Raw genomic sequence first — 19,178 nt, 5'->3', positions numbered from 1 at the left:
GGGAAATTTATGACACTAAGTTCCCATGCATAATCAATAATTTCTCTTTGAAGTGGAATTAGTTTTATTAAGTAGTTTACATTTTCACATTATTTTTTATAAAGGTCTGCAATGCGTCTTGGGTATTATGGCATCCGGGTATTCAACACAAAAAAAAAAAACGAGAAGGAAAATAGCCAATAAATTGACTAAAAAAAACCTGATTATGAAAACAAGCTAATTTACTAATTTTGAATATGAATGTTTTCAGCTATATTGAACAATATCTCACCTCCTACAAAAATGACCTAAACTGATTGGCTTAGAGCGGTCACGTGCCCATGGTTTATTTTCTATGCACCCCGAGTAATTTCCATACACCCCTAGTAATCTAGTAGCCTCATGCTGTTGATATCCTTTCCAGATCATAATCGGGTCCATGCGACCGACGTACTCCATGGTGTCTACTACATCACAACTCGGCCCATACCCGGCTTCACACAGGTCAGCACAACAGACATGTTCCTGCGCCAGGGATCTTCCAGTGAGTCAGGTACCGAGGGCATTTTTACGAGTGTTACCCATGTTGGTAAAGTGTTGTCATTCCAGATTAGCCTGTGATGTCTGCACAGTCTTATCTGGGATGACATTTTCTGCATTTTGTTTAAATATTTTTTTTATTAAAGGCAGGGATTTTAGTAGATTTTGAAACCATGCAGGAGTCAAAATGACCAAAGGTCTCAAAATAATGGGCTCAAAATAAAAATGATAATGGTCAAAATACTGAAATAACTTGAAATGTTCCTAAATGCATGTTTAAGGTTTTGTAATAGCTTATTTATCATAATAATGAATAAAACATTTTCACAAAAGCTTTATTATTTCCATAAATGATCATTTTTGGTCTTTTTTTTTCAAGTTGGATTGTGGAAAACATAGGTGTCAAAATAATACAAGGGTAATTTTTTGCAGGAGTCAAAAATGAGTAAATTATAACTTGCTTGCATCAAAATGCAGGATTCTGCTTCAATGGAAATCACTGGAAGGTTGTCTTTTTGTAAGGAAATTCCAGTCTAGACAGAAAGCGTGGACAGGCTAATCAGGGACAACACTTTTCCCCTTAACTGAATTTTTGCTAAGAAGAGACTTATTTTAAACAAAAAAGTTTATTACAGTGGAAAGTGTTCATATGGGCTAATCTGGGACGACACTTTACGCACGTGCATTAAGCCCTGTTTTCCCAGAGCGAGGCTCATATGGTTTGTGTTGCAATTGATATTTCGGCCATGCTCTGTGAAAAGAGGATTTAATGCACGTGCATTAAATGTCATCCCAGATTAGCCTGTGCAGTCCGCACATGCTTATCAGGGACGACACTTTCCGCTTTTATGATATTTTCTGTTTAAAGAAAGTCTCTTCTTAGCAAAAATCTTGTTTAGGCGGAAAGTTTCGTCCCTGATAAGCCTGTGCGGACTGCACAGGCTTATCTGGGATGACTCTTTACGCAAATGCATTAAACCCCTTTTTCAAAGAGCACGGCCCCTTTGCTTGGATGATCTACCAAAGCTTGACATTTTCTTACACTTGAAATAAAGTTATTCAGGTTGTTCTGAAACAAAACAGATGCATTAGGAATTTTTTGTATAAACATGAAAACTCTACGTTGGCATTGAAAAAGACATAGCCATTAAAAATGTCGAAACTTTAAAGATATTCAAGCATTTAATTAATTTACTTGTGTTTATATTTTGTGTAAACATTTTCAAAAGAATTCTAGTTCTGTAATTCATTTCAATTTGTTCACCTATTCTGTGTTGTTTTATGTCTATGACACATTTTTTTCGGCGTAAGCTGCATAAGCCAGCTTTTCACCTTAGCCTGACCTTTGTAAGTGTCCAATAAAATTCCAATAAAATTTCCCGCGGCTAGGTACGAATGAATACACTTCATTTATTCCATTGGCTGATTTGAGTATACCACCAGAACATTGAAAACATATCCGCGTCTTTGTAACACTGTTTTACTGTATGAAACAATTTTATCTCGAATGAAAAGGCTTAATAGATAGAACAGTTTTACACTCAATTCTCGACATCAATACAGTTTGTGCGTACACCTTTTATTTTCAGAGTATTACCAGCGCAAGAGCGTTTATACTTAAAAGGCTATGTTCTCATATTTAGTACTTACTTCTTTATTCCTGTCAACATGTTAACATGTAAAAGTATAAAGAGCAGCGGAAGCGAGGCCTCACTTTAAAGCATTGCATTTCAACCCGCGAGGTATATCGGGTCAATTCGCGGACATTCAGAGTTTATATACAGGTCATCACCGGAGTTGGCGGCCAGTAAAATAATGGTTATATAATAAAGACGCTATCTGTGAACTAGGTGACCTGGAATTTTCTTTAGACCAGAAATATGTTAAATGAAGATATTCAGCAATATAATTATGGTATGTAAATAATAGATTCTTAATGTGTTTTCAACAATACAATGATAAATATTATTGTTGATAAATTTAACAATAATTATTCGTCCATATTGCCTAATGTACTAAAGTGATATTATGAGCATGTAACAGTTTATAGGTGTCTATCGCAACCGTTGATTATTTTTGATGTTTCTACTTCATATACACTTATATTAATTAATGCAGCATCATCATACTAAAACAATATACCAGAAAGAGAAAAATAATGCATTTGAATATCAACCGTACTTTCGTTTGATAACTGATCATGCGTTTACGAGTTGAACCTAAATTTAGTTTTAGTGCAGATTTGTTCATACGACACAAAGACACGAAATTGTTTTACGGATCATTTCAGCTTACAGGACTGGGTGGGTCACGTAAGAATATCGAATATAAAATATATTTTTATAAACAACTGGTAGCAAGGTGAGTTGCAGATAATTAATCAGTAACCACATTTTAACTAACTATTTTGACCTGTTAATTCTTTTCAGCTCAATTCAACAGTGCAAAATGCCCATAATATCACTTTAAGCATTAGCATGATGATAATTGATACTGTTAATAATCGAATCAAATAGCAATGCCCGACAAACCACTAAAACAGGTTTGTTCGAAGAACGCGCCTATAAATACGGATACTTCTCGTGTGGCCGGTTGACTCATATGTTTAAATTTCACTTCCATTCTTCTTATGGTTTTCTGTTTTGTATCTATAGGTTTATGACCAGCAATATGTTATAATGTAAAATAAGCCACGAAAACTCCCCGTAACATCCCGTACTGCGTGTGATGCAGCTAAGAACTGCACAGAAAAAGACATTCGCTATACTTGATCTCATTCATTAAACTATTTACGCCGTATATCTTTTTTAAAGATATTTCTTGTTTGGTTATTACTTTGATTGTAAGTATGATTTTGTTGGATAACAGTTGTTAAAAGAGGGTATGAGAGTATGAGAGTATAACAATGACACTATTATAAGTTTAGGAATGCCATTTTGGCACAAGTGTAAATTTAAAATATGCTGTGCAAGCATGCATGTTCCAATAGTATGATCATCAGATTAGAGATAGTTATTCTTTTAAACAACACACTTTTCTATTGTTAAATAACATGAAATCTATTCATTAAATTTCTGTACTTCTATAAATTGAGGTCTATACAGCATTGTTAATGTAGATGTAGATATTAAAGTAAAAAATGAACAAATTATCTCTATTGAGGCAAACAAACCACTCTTTATAGGCATTTTTGAGCCTAGTTCTGGCAAAACTGCGGGGCTACATGCATGTGAGTAGAGTGTCGTCCCAGGGACAACACTTTCTGCCTTTATTGGATTTTTGCTAAGAAGATACTTCCATTAAACGAAAAAATGTCATAAAAGCGGAAAGTGTCGCGTTGATAAGCCTGTGCGAACTGCACAGGCCTATCTGGGATGACAATTTACGCACAAGCTTTATGCCCAGTTTTCTCAGAACACAACTCAATTAATCCCAGTTTTCCCAGAACATGACTCAATTAATCACACTTTTCCCAGAACATGACTCAATTAATCCCAGTTTTCCCAGAACATGACTCAATTAATCCCAGTTTTCCCAGAACATGACTAAATTAATCCCAGTTTTCCTAGAACATGACTCAATTAATCCCAGTTTTCCCAGAACATGACTCAATTAATCCCAGTTTTCCCAGAACATGACTCAATTAATCCCAGTTTTCCTAGAACATGACTCAATTAATCCTAGTTTTCCCAGAACATGACTCAATTAATCCCAGTTTTCCCAGAACATGACTCAATTAATCCCAGTTTTCCCAGAACGAGACTTATTTTAGGTGCAGAAGTAATAAGAAGCTTTTGTTCTCATAAGATCTCTACTAAGATTACCTTACAATCTGATTCTGCGATGATGATGTTCATTATAATAACATTAGGCCTATGGCCTGCTAGTCTATATTTAGATTGTCAACATATGGCAATCATGAAGCCAGGACCGCTGTTATTACTCGCTGCAAATTGTCCACAAATGGAATCTAGCCCCAATCCAATCTTTTCTTACAAGAATGCCATAATCTAATTGTGCAAGTATTCATGTGTGTCTGTTCTGCGAAGTGTATCTAATGCCTGCCTTTGTAGGTGCACTTCTATGGGTATTGTTGGCATCGTTTCTGCGGAGGTTATCACATAATTGAACCTCTTTTGGAATTTTCTAGGGAAGGAATCCGTTATAGGATTTTATCCTCAAGTCCCTTGTCAAAAAGATTTCGATGATTTGTTTTATCTGTCTGATTTTTCAGTATAAGGTAAAATAATTTCTCTCTCAAGTCTCCATTTATTTATGACACAAATCTCTTCCAGGCTAATCATCTCTTGTTTTGATGCAAATCTTTATTCCTAATGGAAAAGACTGGAGAGAAAGTTTAACAGCTATAGAATTCTTATGATGTTAAGTCCTTCATATCACTTTTATTAATGAGCCTTGCTCTGTGAAAAGGGGTTTTAATGCATGTGCATCCGCACAGGCTAATCAGGGACAACACTTTCCACCTAAACTGGATTTTTGCTAAGACAAGACTTTCTTTAAAAAAAAAATATCATAAAAGCGGAAATTGTTGTCCCTGATTAGCCTGTTCAGACTGCACAGGCTAATCAGGAACGACACTTTCTGCACACGCATTAAACCCCCTTTTCACAGAGCACGGCCCATTTAAAAGAGGAATTACCATAATGACTAAAGTTTTGGGACACTTAAAAATAAAAAATAAAAATTGTGTCTGAAAATTTAGATTCGAAAAATATTAAACATTTTAGTTGAATTTTAGAGACAAAAATTAAATGTCTGAAAATTATAATTATTAATTGAACTAAAAGCAATAAATAAATGCACAATAGTGTTTCTACTTTAAAATAAAGACAACTTCACAGCTATGCTTACCCTTTCCTGAAATGATACAGAACAAAAAAGTAAAAACATAAACCATACTGCTTCTTTAATAGGAAGATATCATTATACCCCCATTACCATTGGTAATGGTGGCTATATATGAGTCACTTTGTCGGTCCGTCAGTCTGTCTGTCCCGAAAATTTCATCTGATCTTCACCAAACTTGGTCAGAAGTTGTATCCAGATGATTTCTAGGTCAAGTTTGAATATGGGTCATGCCGGGTGAAAACTAGGTCATGGGGTCATGGAGTGCGTTTTCAACGGAAAGTTTGTCCGGACCATAACTATGTCGTTTATCGTTAGATTTTAAAATGACTTGGTACATCTGTTCACCATCATTGAAAGGTGTATCATGCGAAAGAATTACGTCAATATCTGCAACGACATGATCTTGGACCTAACTATGTCATTCATTGTGATCCTCAGATTTTGAAACTACTCGGTACATTTGTTCACAATCATTGGATGGTATGTCATGTGATTACCATTGGTTATGAGGGCTATATAGGATTCACTTTGTGGGTCAGTCTGTCGGTTGGTTTGTCCTGAAAGTTTCTGGACCATAACTATGTCATTTATCGTTAGATTTTAAATTACTTGGTACATTTGTTCACCATCTTGGGACGGTGTGTCATGCCAAAGAAGTACGTTGATATCTTAAAGGTCAAGGTAACACTTGGAGTTCAAAGGTAAAAATGTCTGTAAATGATTATGTCATAATAATTCTTAAAAATCGCCATAAATTAGCTTCTCTTGTTTTGTGCAGACAGCATGCAAAATATTCTGTGTCAATGCAGCATTTGGGGGTATATGTCACGTCTGTGACAAAGCTCTAGTTTAAAATGCTGTATGGTGAAGCGATTGTTTTCTACTGGTATATATGGTTATTGACCCAAATACGCAAATGTTATGTTATGCAAACATTTACGCAAATGTTATGGTCCATTGCCTCCGGCATGCATCTCCCAGATTTTATAACTTTAATCCGTTTGTAAAACCCAATGATCAAAGTGTCAAAAAATAAGTTAATACACTGCCGAAATTTGGTAAAATGGGTCTGTAAAATACTGTCAGAAAATGTAGAGTCATTAATGATTAGGAAAACGCGCATGTCTAGACATAAAGATCCACAAAACTTAATTATTTTGGCCAAAAAAGGGGGTGTCCGAAAACTTACAGTGTCCGAAAACTTGAGTAATTACGGTAACATGCATGGCAGTTCCAAGAGATAAACCCTGAATTTAGTTACTGCATTAATACATTCATAAAAAAAATTAATGGGTTTTATTAATGGTGTTAGTATGTTTTATGTCAAGAAAAGCCTTTCCCTGTATAGATTGATACTTTGAATCAATTAAGGGTGGGAGTTTTTGCATTCATGTACATATTAAAATTTTCTTTAATTATGATAACGGGAAAACTGAATCAATCAACCAATTTTTGATCTTATTCACAATTGGTCAAATTAATCTTTGCTTATATTGATATTTTGTTTTCTGTACTTTCAAAGTGTAGGTGTTTGTAATGTCTCTGTCAATATGATGACTTTAATATATCCGCCTTTTCATCGTTTTATGATGAACTTTTTTGGAAAGGAAAAAGGATTTGTAGCGATTTAACAAATATAATATTCAGTAAATAATACTCTAGCTCCTATGTAGCAATGTATTAAAGTACAGAACATGTTACATAATAGGCAATATACATGACAATATGTTTCACAATTGTGAAACAAAATTGCTAGAATGATGGATTGTGTCATGCAAAGGGTTAATTTATTTCCCAAGGAAGACACATCTGTTACCTCTCGGGTCATTCAGTGTCTTCCTTTATTTCTCCAACTTTAATCATGTGACAGCAGCTGAGACTGTTTGATGACGTTAACCCTTTACCACTTTGATACGTACTTTTACGCATTTGTTGTACCTTAGACAGTTACATTTAATTTAAGACCTTTCTTACTAGGTACAAGTTTTTAAGGCTTCGTTTCCAAACCTAAGATACTGATGAGCAGCAAACAGCATAAAACCTGAACAGACTTGCGAGTCATTGAAATAAAATAAATGTATACTAATCATACGATACTTATTTGATTTTTTTCCAAATAAGGAATTATTTTTTTAAATTGGGATTTTTTTGTTCCATTTCGATTTGGGAATGGGTCCATTTAACCGACATGTAGATACGCCAGGAACAGTGCTAAAAGTTACTTAATGAGTTATTATCCCATTAAAGTGTGATTGTAGGCTTAATTAAATTTTCTCTATTCTACATCCTCTATAATTCCAAATGACTCAAATCATTGTAGAATAATTTATGTCAAAGTCTAAGACACTGTTTGAAGCTATTTCTAATTTGCTATTTCTCTCGTAGCATGATTTCATATCATATGGAAATTTCATATTTCATATGAGTCGGGTTGTTTGGAAATGGGCCTTACGCCATTCACCACCAGCTTAGTCCTAGACCAGCCTGTGCATTCACCTACCCTTCCCCTCTAAAGATATGCAAGGTTTTGTGGTATCATTAGCGGACAGGGTAGTTCCTGACGAACTTAGCAAATGCACAGGCTGGTCTGAAGTTAAGCTGGCCTCATATAGCCTAAGACCCATTTTGGGCATGGCATGGGCTATATTTAAGCATAACAGAAACTGAATAAAGCTATTTACAATACCTCTCACAGCATACTTTCTCATTTACTGTTAAAGTATTGCAGTAACGTTTTGTAGCGTCTTATGTCTCACATATTTATCCATCTACGATATTTCTCTTGCAGACGGTGACTGCGAGCGGTCTCCCCCTCCATGCCGAGGCAGTTTCGCAGCAGACGACAGTTATGGTATCATGGGAGGCAACTTTCCCGCTCTCGAGCTCATGGCCATGTTCACGGCTGCTGCAATGCACGACTACGATCATCCTGGTCGCACAAATGCTTTCCTTGTGGCCACACACGCCCCACAGGTATGAAAAGCTTGATGTGGGAACGAAAAAATATTTTTAAAAAAATTCATATTTATTCTTCCTTACACACAATGCATGTATCTGGAAATTTAGAATAAGATTGAAGATTATATTGAAGATTTAGAGAAATAGAGGATATATTTATTGTGAGACATAGAGGATATATCTTTGTATCTTAATGATATATCTGCAGATATAGATAATTCACTGGAAGAAATAGAAATGCAAACTCATTTTAAGATAACGGGAAATGATAATTGAACACTTTGAGGCAAGGTCAAATAAAACAACACTTTTTAAAAGGTTAAATGTAAAATCATTACCTTGAATTTGGGTTAGTTTGCTACAGTTGAATCACAACATGTTCTTTTTTCACAACGTGGCTAGCCCTGTTGTTAGACCACTGGACTACCCATCAGGAAAGTGTTTGTGATTCTGTGTTTGTCCATATTGCATTTGTTGTTATTGGTCATAAAATTATTTGTGCCGCCATTCTCGTCACTGTCTTTTAATTCAAGTAGGGAAGTCAGTTAGTGTCGTAAATATGTGCACCTAATCTTGGTCAACAAGCATAAGGGTGGAAAAGTGTGAGAGGGTTTACTTAGAATTGTGATAAATAGTGTTGAAAACTGTGAAAAAAAACTACAACAACAAACAATCCTCTGTTCTGCTAGGCTGTACTGTATAACGACCGGTCCGTACTGGAGAACCACCACGCTGCATCCGCCTGGAACCTGTTTCTGTCCAACCCAGACTTCTACTTCCTGTCCGGCCTTGACCAGGCTGAGTTCAAGCGGTTTCGCTACCTTGTGATCGAGGCAATCCTGGCCACAGATCTGAAACGACATTTTGAAATCCTCGCAGAGTTTAATGCCAAGGTATGCTAGATTTGTTGTTCAGTACCAAATGATGCGGTTCAGTCATTAGTATCAACGGAAATAGAGCTAACCTTACAGAGTTTAGTGCAAAGCTACGTCAATTTAATGCTAGATTTGTTATTCATGTTCCTTTCAACTGCTTTTAAAGGATGGCCTAGTTTCAAAGAGCTTACCTCGACAAGTTTAACCCTTTGTCCCATACGAAGCTAAGTGAAAATGGCTTTTGCAACCAGCATAAAACCAGAACAGCCTGCGAGTATAACTGTTCAGTCTGTTCAGGTTTTATGCTGTTTGATGCTCATCAGTAACTAAGGGTTGGAAATCAAGCCTGTTAAACTTGAATCTAGTAAGGCTACGACTTTTTTTTGTATTGGTTTACAAAAATTATTTTGAAAATGGTCCATCGGGCGGTCGAAAAAAAAAAAAAAAAAAAAAAAACATTGGAAAAAAAAGTTAATGCTAATAACATCAGAACAAAGACAACATATCTTTTATAACCTTAACACAGAGACAAAAAATCAAATTATGCAATGAAACACATCTATATCTTCAAATGAAATGAGTCCTAACAGCACCATATGTAACATCAGGCAATTTTAAACACTCCATTACATGACATGCGTTCTTCTCCCATTAAAACGAAAAACTGCGCTTCATTTCCATAATTGGATGCGCACCATTACGCAATGCGATGCCCGTTGCATAAATCTTATATAAGATAAACTACTCATACACAAATTACCCGGTATGTGTTTGCTCTTACTCGACTTATGAGATCGTACATGAAAAAAATCGAGGTAGATCGATCCATGCGTCGTCGCGGTAATGTTTGTCAAAGTTGTTGTTGTCATGAAAACTCGTTGATTTACAACGCAAAACGTCTTATTTGAACTGACGCGAATTAATTTAATCATATTTGTCAACTTCGCTTTTGCTTTATTGTGATAATTTAATCCAAAGTTTAATGTTAGCAAGTGTTTTTTTTTACTGGAATTGTAAACAAGGAGTCAGTTAAAGTCTTCCGAAAATGTGCAGTCTGTGTGAATTGACAGTTTGACGTCATCAAAGGAAAGCCGCTTTCTGTCGGAAGCAATAAAGCGACAAATTTCGCGCCGAAAAAATTGGCTTCCTTTGTCTAGCAATCAACATGCCGAACCAATCGTGTGTTTGTTTCTCAATTGCAATCCTCCAATTTAATAAAAGCACGTGCATAGCTCCGCCTTCTAATCTTTTGCAGAGAACGGAGGCGGAGTTTAACGGTTAATTGAGCTAGTGTTTTACACAAGTTGAGTTCCGATTTGCCGAAATTACTCGGCCCTAAGCATTGAAACGACAAATACATTTATCAATGATTTTCCGAGATATACCGATTTGTTCCGATTTCCAAACTTTCTGTACAGTTCCTATAAACTATGGCGGACGTGTTTACAAAATTCCTAAACACATATATCGTAAATAATGGCAGTGTTTTATTGGATTATTTATACTTATTATCAAATACTATCGGGTTTGTTTAATATAATTAACATGTTAAACAATATAGTTGCGTCACAGACACGGAAATAAATTTTGATGGGGTCGACATTTGACTGACGCTGATTTTCTTATTGTCTGTGATTTTTACCCGAAATAAATTTTGAGAAGTGCCCATAAAAGGACTGGTACATAATGTGTCACATTGAAAAATATCCCGATCTCTGCAATATGTGAACCAATCGTTGATTGTACTTACTTGATTTTATTCGCAACCGTACTCAAACCGGATCGTTTTTTTCTCATTTCGCTCATTTTGAAGTGCGGTCGGGAATAAAATATTTAAAAAAAAGACGATTTTCCGATTTTATTTTTTTTCCCATTTTCCAAAAATTAGGGTCGGCGGTTTTGTAAACCAAGAAATATAAAAGTCGTGGCCTAAGATAGGTATTTCATTTAACGTAACTTGCTAAGGGACTACAAATGCATCTTAGTGGTAAAGGGTACTCCAATGCCCAGTATCATGAACATTCTCAGTTTTTGAGCTCAACCCTGAAGATGAGATTTGAGTTTCCGTTTAGCCAAGTATTGCGAATGTAGGTCATCTCAGGAACAATCTTAAATCACAGCTATAAGAATATGCTTATATTTCCCTCAAGCTTAGATCTGAGTCAAACTCAAAACTTATACCAAATAAAGCATGTCGATGGTCAAACTCAGCCCAAATATTGATAAAAAAACTCAAAAGTTGAGTCAGAAGTTTGACTAAAGTGTGTTGGCGAAACTAGGTCCATAATATACCAATCATGTGACTCAGATCATGGAATGAAAACAATAGCTCATGTTTGTACCACATCGGGAAGGGGTTTATTGGAGTCACTTTGTGTTTATCAGCCTGTTTGTGGGTCGGCTAGTGGGTCGGTGTATCCACATATAAACATGTTAGGGTTTAACCCTTTCCAGAAAAGTGAAAATGGCTAAATGCAACCAACAATGCAATACGGGGTAGGTGCTTTCATGCTCGGTGAATACCTCAGTGGGGAAGGAGGTTAAGTGCACATGCTGAAAGTATTGTCCTGGATCAGCGCTTGGAGTCAGCGCAAACTTATCTATATTGGCCATTCATTACCATTATTATCTATATATTCTTGCCAGACATAATATATCACTTATTAAAATAACTGGTAAAAAATGTGACAATTGAGACCGATCAACAGATGTGCATTACCTGTGAATAAATCATGTGTTTTATCCCAATAAAAAAAGTATAAGTGGTAAATGATTACACAACTAAATGCCGGTATCGTTTCTCAAGTTCTGTCTGTATAACTTAAAAATTGCTATTCATGAGAAAATGAAAAAGGACAAAAACATTGAACAAATAATTATTATAATTGCAATTGTTCAAATAATGATTAATAAAACATTGACGTGGTATGCATAATCATATATATATATTATTTCAATGCCCCTTAACAAATATTGATGAAAGTAATTTCATTCTGCATATAGTTTTACCCTTTTAGATTAACATTTAAGTCAGCATGCATACGCGATGGTCTTAAAATACATCAAGCCTTCAATTAATCACTTAAGAGTGTGTATGTATTGTGACGCAGATCGCTACGTCGGGTAAATATCTGAATTATGATGGCATTGGTCTGGTTATCGGTAAATAGAATCACATTAGCGTGGGAGGTCACTCATTTCCATATGACTGGAACCCTATCATCCATTAATCACTACAACCATATATTTAATGCTCATTCTTCATCTCTTCAAAGGTCTATAGCCGTGTAACGTGAGGACGGTGTAACTGGTGGACTTATCAATTGTAAATTTTGCACTCATTAGAATAAGTCATTTTTGTTAATGTATTCTTGTAGTTCACGAAAAAAATGTTATAAACATGTTTTAACTTATTTTTTTCCCAATGTTATTCAATTGTTATGAGTTAGGCACCATTCCAGTATATTGATGGATGTGGCTTGCCACTTAGGTATGATTAAAAACATTGAAGCCCACCTTTTTCAGTAAAAAAATATAGCTGAATGATTGATTGACATTTAAGACTTGGTATCCGTAAATGTCTGAATGTTGTATTAATGTTCTAAAAATTTGGCTGTTTTTGCAGAACGTTATGCCATACATGTACTTTGAGATGATTAGGACATGATTGAAATGCTACTACTATTAATGCAAATTACAACATCACTTTTACCTAAAAGTCCTGAGTCTGAGCTTTTTTTATACCTTACTATTGAGATTGAGACATTTTTAGGCATTTGTTGTCTCTTACAAAAATCATAATACATTAAAGACTTTTCTTCATAGATTTCAATTCTTCATTTCAAACTGTAATATACTAATGAGCAGCAAACAGCCTAAAATCATAACAGCCTGCAAGTTTCTTGTTGGCTGTTCTGGTTTTAGGCTGATTGCATGCAGCAATTTTCACTTTGCTTTTGGGCGGTAAAGGTTTAATTACATACTGTTTGATTGAGAACTGTATAATGGCGTAATGTTTGCCTTGAAATCGTGAAAGTATGTGTACTTTCCATAAATAGGGCTCTCTAATTTAAGCAATCTATTTTCCAGCAATAGCTTACGTATGTCACCTTAATAGCTCTTGAACAAGCTACGAACTGGAAATTCAATTTCATTTGATTTAGACTAACTTCACTCAATAACCTTATAACATCAAAGCGCTGAAGGCACTGTAGGTGCTCACTGTTGTACAATGCAACTCAGTTTAAAAAATTATGTTATAGCTTTTTATATTGCAAGTTTTAAATGAACACAACCCATTCAAATTTATAAAGAGTGTGTCTTAAAGCACAGGTCCAGATGTTGTTGTTTTTTTTAAATCATTAAATCATTAATAAAAAATATAATTTAAGCTTCAATTTGGGAAAACCGGGCTTAATGCATATGCATAAATTGTCATCCCAGTACCAGAGACTCTCTTTAAACAAAAAACATTATACAATCAGAAATGTTGTCCTTGATTAGCTTGTGCGCATTGCACAGGCTAATCAGAATGCACAGGCTAATCTTGTTGTCCCCTACCGGTTTCACCGGAGGGGACCTATGGTTTTCGCTCTGTCTGTCAGTCTGTCAGTCTGTCAGTCATTCAGTCAGTCAGTCACACTTTTCTGGATTCTGCGATAACTTAAAGTTCTTAATATTTTTTCATGAAACTTAAAACATGGATAGAGGGCAATATGGGCATTATGCACGTCATTTCATTTTGTTCCTATGTCAAAAATTCTGGTTGCTATGGAAACAAATAGACTAGAAATACTGCTGAAAATGGGGTTTAACCGGAGGGGACCTATATGGTTTTCGCTCTGTCTGTCAGTCTGTCAGTCAGTCAGTCAGTCAGTCAGTCACACTTTTCTGGATCCTGCGATAACTTTAAAAGTTATTAATATTTTTTCATGCAATTTAAAACATGGATAGATAGCAATATGGGCATTATGCACATCATTTCATTGTGTTCCTACGTCAAAAATTCTGGTTGCTATGGCAACAAATATTAAAAAATTATAACAATGGTGGAATTTCTGACAATGGTGGAGCCAGTAGGGGACAATATTGCTTGACTATAGTCTTGTTTGACATGCATTAAGCCCCGTTTTCCCTGAAAGCAGCCAATATGTACAGATTTCAATGATAAACACTAGACTGGCCAATCTTGTCTTACAAGCTGTTAAACACTATTAGTCATATAAACCCTCTGCAGTGTACCAGTGGTGAACTATAAACAGGCAAATGTGGTAGTTATCTTTACTAGCAGACGCTCATAGCATTTGTAGTCTGCTGCAACAGGCAGTGGTTGTCTTTCCATACCGTAGCGAAGGCTTCTAAGCACATACTGATTTGCAAAATATGGTCTGTAACATTAGTGTGAGCTAACACTCATTATGTTGGGTCATGGTGAACAAATCATTAGATGGGGATCTACTTTGCCATTGTGCTTTAATGAGACCCTCGCCCACCCTGTAGGTTTAAGGCTAATGCTTTTAATTTGTAGATCAAGTTTGCTGAGAAATTCTTGATGTTTGAAAATGAGTTTTCAATTATGGACTTTTATGGACAATTATGGAGCGAATCAAAACTATGTGGTTTGAAAAATACAAGTACCTAGGTTAAATTGTTAGATAATTTATCAATTTGCAGTACAATAGAAAAGAAATATGAAAATCGACTATGAAATCTCGGCTGAGATAAAAACTGAGTCTTGTTAGCGCAAATGCTAGGTCACTAGGTCAAATAAAAAAACACATGTTAATATTCTAGAAGTCACTTGTTTGGTCCAATCTTCATGAATCAGCTCACTTTTGTATGCCCCGAGATCAGTAATCAGGGGGTATATTGTTTTTGGCCTGTCTGTCTGTCTGTCTGTCATTGTATGTGTGTGTCTGTCCCAAAACTTTAACCTTGCTCATAAAATGAAAACTCTTGGGTCTATGTTCTTTAAACTTCACATGTGCATCCATCTCATTGAGATCTACAATCAAACATAGTTTGAGGTCACTAGGTCAAAGGTCAAGGTCACTGTGACCTTTACATTCAAAATATAATGTTGTTCTTAAAATAGCTGCCGTGCGGCATCAAAGCGCAGTAGGGGGCATTGTGTTTCACATACACAGCTCTTGTTTTAGAATGTTCTAGTTCCTTTGGGTCTCGGGTGAGCGCCTTAGGGCCCATGGCCCTCTTATTTAAAGTCCCCAGTAAAACATGGGTGTTCCAATCACTTTCAAAAGATCAGTTGCTTTAACTGATGCTTGTGTTTCTCTAAAGGGTATTTAAGGCCAGTTCCATGTTAAAGTGTATTTTGTTGTGACAAAAAAAGAGAAATAGTTATTCTTGGAGTTATATTTGTATTTATATCTGAATTTATATTAGGTTGCGGGCGCTGGAAGTGAATCTATCTTAAATTTCTTGCTAAAAGTCATTTTATTAAAGTACTTGGTATATTGGATGCTGCAGATGTGGAATTTCTAAATAAGTAATGTGGACCATTTTTTGTAAAAATGTTGGAATTATTAACCCATTTATGCCTAGCGTCTAGAAGAAAGGCCTTGGCAAACAGCGTAGACCCAGATGATCAGATCATCAGAGTCTGCGCTGTTTGCCTAAAGGAATTTCTGTTAGAAATGTTCTAAAAATAGAAATAAATATACTTAAGACATCCCTAATTTTGGAAATAAATTGATCCAATTTAGAAGGATGGGAGAGTCCACTAGACATAAATGGGTTAATGTTTTTTTATGCCCCCGGATCGAAAGATCGGGGATATATTGTTTTTGGCCTGTCTGTCTGTCATTGTATGGTGTGTCCCAAAACTTTTACCTTGGTTAAAGCTTGATAACTTTTTTAATATTGAAGATAGCAACTTGATATTTGGCATGCATGTGTATCTCATGGAGCTGCACATTTTGAGTGGTGAACAGTCAAGGCCAATGTCATCCTTCAAGGTCCAAGGTCAAATATCATTGTATTTTTTCCATCCTAAAACTTTAACCTTCATTAAAGCTTTGTCATATCTTTTTGAATATTGAAGATAGCAACTTGATATTTGGCATGCATGTGTATCTCACGGAGCTGCACATTTTGAGTGGTGAAAGGTCTAGGTCATCCTTCAAGGTCAAAGGTCAAATTTATGGCTTCAAAGCGGCGCAATAGGGGGCATTGTGTTTCTGACAAACACATCTCTTGTTTTTTTGATGTCTGAAAGTATTTTTAATATGATCTCGTTTATAACCTTATTATTTAGATTTATTTTGAAATTGATTATGGGAATATTCTTTTTTTTTCTACAAGAAAATTAGAAGAGGGTATTTGTAATGAAAAAAAGGACTACAATCTTTTTTTTTCTACAAGAAAATCAGAAGAGGGTATTTGTAATGAAAAAAAGGACTACAACTGAAAGATGAAGATCATTAATATCTTAACATTTATAAAAACGTGTAAATTTGCTTTCATGCTGACTGCTTTTTATGCACAATTATAATGTTTGTGTGCATATATTTTAATAAGGTGCCCAAAAGTCATGAACTTAGTCAAAACATTTATCCCAATGGTATCTTGGCAACTGGGTCGTGTGAGGTCAAGTTTTACATCACTATATATACAGCTTAAGGAATAAGGTAATTTAAACACTTTAGAAGTCATATTTTTTGCACGATTCATTATGAAACTTGATCAGCGCTGAACAAAATTGTGTTCTCATCAATCCTGGGATGAGTTTGAAAACAATTTTGGCTTGTTCAGAGATTGGGACAGTTTTACCAAACACACTTTTTATAGAATCTTAGAGTGAATACTACCTTTTTTGTTAGAACAGTTCTGTTCCGTGGGGCATTAGGTTGGCGCCTTCAAACTTTGGGGGTCATGTTTTACTATATTATTTTGTTGATCGAATAGTCAGCACTTAGAACCCCGTTTTTATTGTCCCCTACCGGTGAAACCAGAGGGGACTTATGGTTTGCGCTCTCTCTGTCAGTCTGTCTGTCACACTTTTCTGGATCCTGCGCTGACTTTAAAAGTTCTTCATATTTTTTCATGACACTTGAAACATGGACAGATGGCAAAATGGACATTTAATGCACATCATTTCATTTTGTTCCTACGTCAAGAATTCTGGTTGCTATGGCAACAAATATATTTATTTTTCCAAAAATGGTGGAGTTTCATCGGTAGGGGATCATATTGCTTGGAAATCTCTTGTTTATAATATATTTATTGCGTTGTATTTTCTTATGTGATACAAATAATGTCAGACTTTAATAGAGTCCCTATAACTCTTCTTAATGTGAAATGTCTTCAGAAGTTGTAATTACTGCATTATTTTTGGAAACAATACACCATCTGTTTGGTATGTCTGCACAAAAACGTCATTGCCTGTTGCAATACACATAATTCCAGTACAGCAATGCACACAATTGGTGTCTGGTTGTCTGATGATGACGCGTTTTTATGCAAGATGATTGAAATAAGAAATATCTAGGGGGTCGTATAAACACAATATATGGTCTTTTCATAATTCTTTCATGGCTGTGCAATGTGATGTACAACAAATTAATTGTGCTTCTAAGGAAGGTCTGTCAGTGAGTCTCCAAATAAGGTCTGGTTCCAGGCCATTTCATATTTAACTTTTTCAGTGCTGGAACCAAATTTTGAAGGCCTTTGCAAACAGTTTGGATCCAGATGAGACGCCACAAAACGTGGCGTCTCATCAGGATCCAAACTGTTTGCTATTCTGATAGTATTCTTTGAAAAACATCGAAGAAAATGCTAATTTTAGATATTCAGCAGACGACATTTTAGCAGACAACAAATTACCCAGCATGCAAAGGGTTAAGTAGTGTACTAGATTACAGTTTTTGATGTTAATGTAATTACTGTACTTCTTCATATAAAGTTTACCATTTCGATTAACTTTAACTTGCAAGGAACATACATTTTGTAAGCATTAGTAAACTTTTGAAACGATGTAATATGACTAGTATACAGGTACAATTCTAAAAAAATCTTTTTAAAAATGTGTAAGTTAATTTAATTATAATAGAAGAAATCCAAAAAAACTTTGCACATGGTTACATTCTTTTCTAACAATTAATGATTCCTTACACTCGTTCTATGATGGAACCCAATGCAACATTTGTGTTAAATTGTAACAGAATGTCAGTCAGTATCCAATAATGGAAAGCAGCACTTGAAAAAACCCTGGAGGACAAATGTACCCAAAGAATGAAACTGTGTTAATGGAAATTATCTTCAAGAAAGCTGTGGATGTCTTAAACAGTGCCATCAGAAAAAACCCACAGCTCTGGAGGCGCTGTAAATAGCTGTACAAAAATATAATGAATAAAAAACAAAATCGGAGATATTCTTTACTTGTAAGCTGTGAAAATGTCTGAGAATAAGTTTAAAAAATGTACTTTTGAACTATTTTTGTCTTTTGCTTGTGATTTTAGATACTAAATAATCAGAATATAGATATATTATATCTATAACATATAATAGTGGAGTGAGTGAAGTTTTTTAATTAAATACTACCCTTATACTAGCTGCCGAAAACAGGGAGTAAGAAGATAACTAGCATGGCAATTTCTTTTTTGTTGTTTAAAAATTATTAACCAATTTCTAAGCTAATGCCAGGCCAAAAGAGAGCCTAAACAAGTTGCCCAACAAAACAAGAAACTACAGGCAAGAAACTGCAGGCAAGAAACTACAGGCAAGAAACTGCACTTTCATTTTTTGACAATTTTAATGATATCACTGGCACCAGTGAAATGAAACAGTAAATTATATAGAAAATAATAGATTAGTGTTGATTATAGATCAGGTTTACCATGCGAGGCTTAGAAAACAAAAAGCATGAGCCTTGGCGAGTGCTTTTTAGTTTTCATGCCGAGCATGATAAACCTGATCTATATATAATCAACACAAATCTAT

General features: G+C 35.2%; 1 protein-coding gene across 5 annotated transcripts in view; it reads left to right on the top strand.

Moving 5' to 3' along the window:
* The window catches only part of LOC127853988 (cGMP-inhibited 3',5'-cyclic phosphodiesterase 3A-like), a 206,292-nt gene that overhangs the window by 168,690 nt on the left and 18,424 nt on the right, over window positions 1–19,178 (top strand). For 4 of the 5 annotated variants that reach the window (XR_008036859.1, XM_052388888.1, XM_052388886.1 and 1 more), the window contains 3 exons: window positions 404–532; window positions 8,177–8,361; window positions 9,036–9,239. Coding sequence is in view for 4 of the 5 variants with exons in the window: in XM_052388888.1 (XP_052244848.1) it covers window positions 404–532; window positions 8,177–8,361; window positions 9,036–9,239 (518 nt within the window). In the remaining variant the exon portion in view is untranslated. The remainder of the gene's footprint in view (window positions 1–403; window positions 533–8,176; window positions 8,362–9,035; window positions 9,240–19,178) is intronic. The other variant, XM_052388887.1, reaches the window with a different exon arrangement.

Source organism: Dreissena polymorpha, chromosome 12 (assembly GCF_020536995.1).
Source record: "Dreissena polymorpha isolate Duluth1 chromosome 12, UMN_Dpol_1.0, whole genome shotgun sequence".
Classification (NCBI taxonomy): domain Eukaryota; kingdom Metazoa; phylum Mollusca; class Bivalvia; order Myida; family Dreissenidae; genus Dreissena; species Dreissena polymorpha.
Note: the sequence above shows the minus strand (reverse complement) of the source record. Positions and strands in the feature narration are given on the sequence as shown.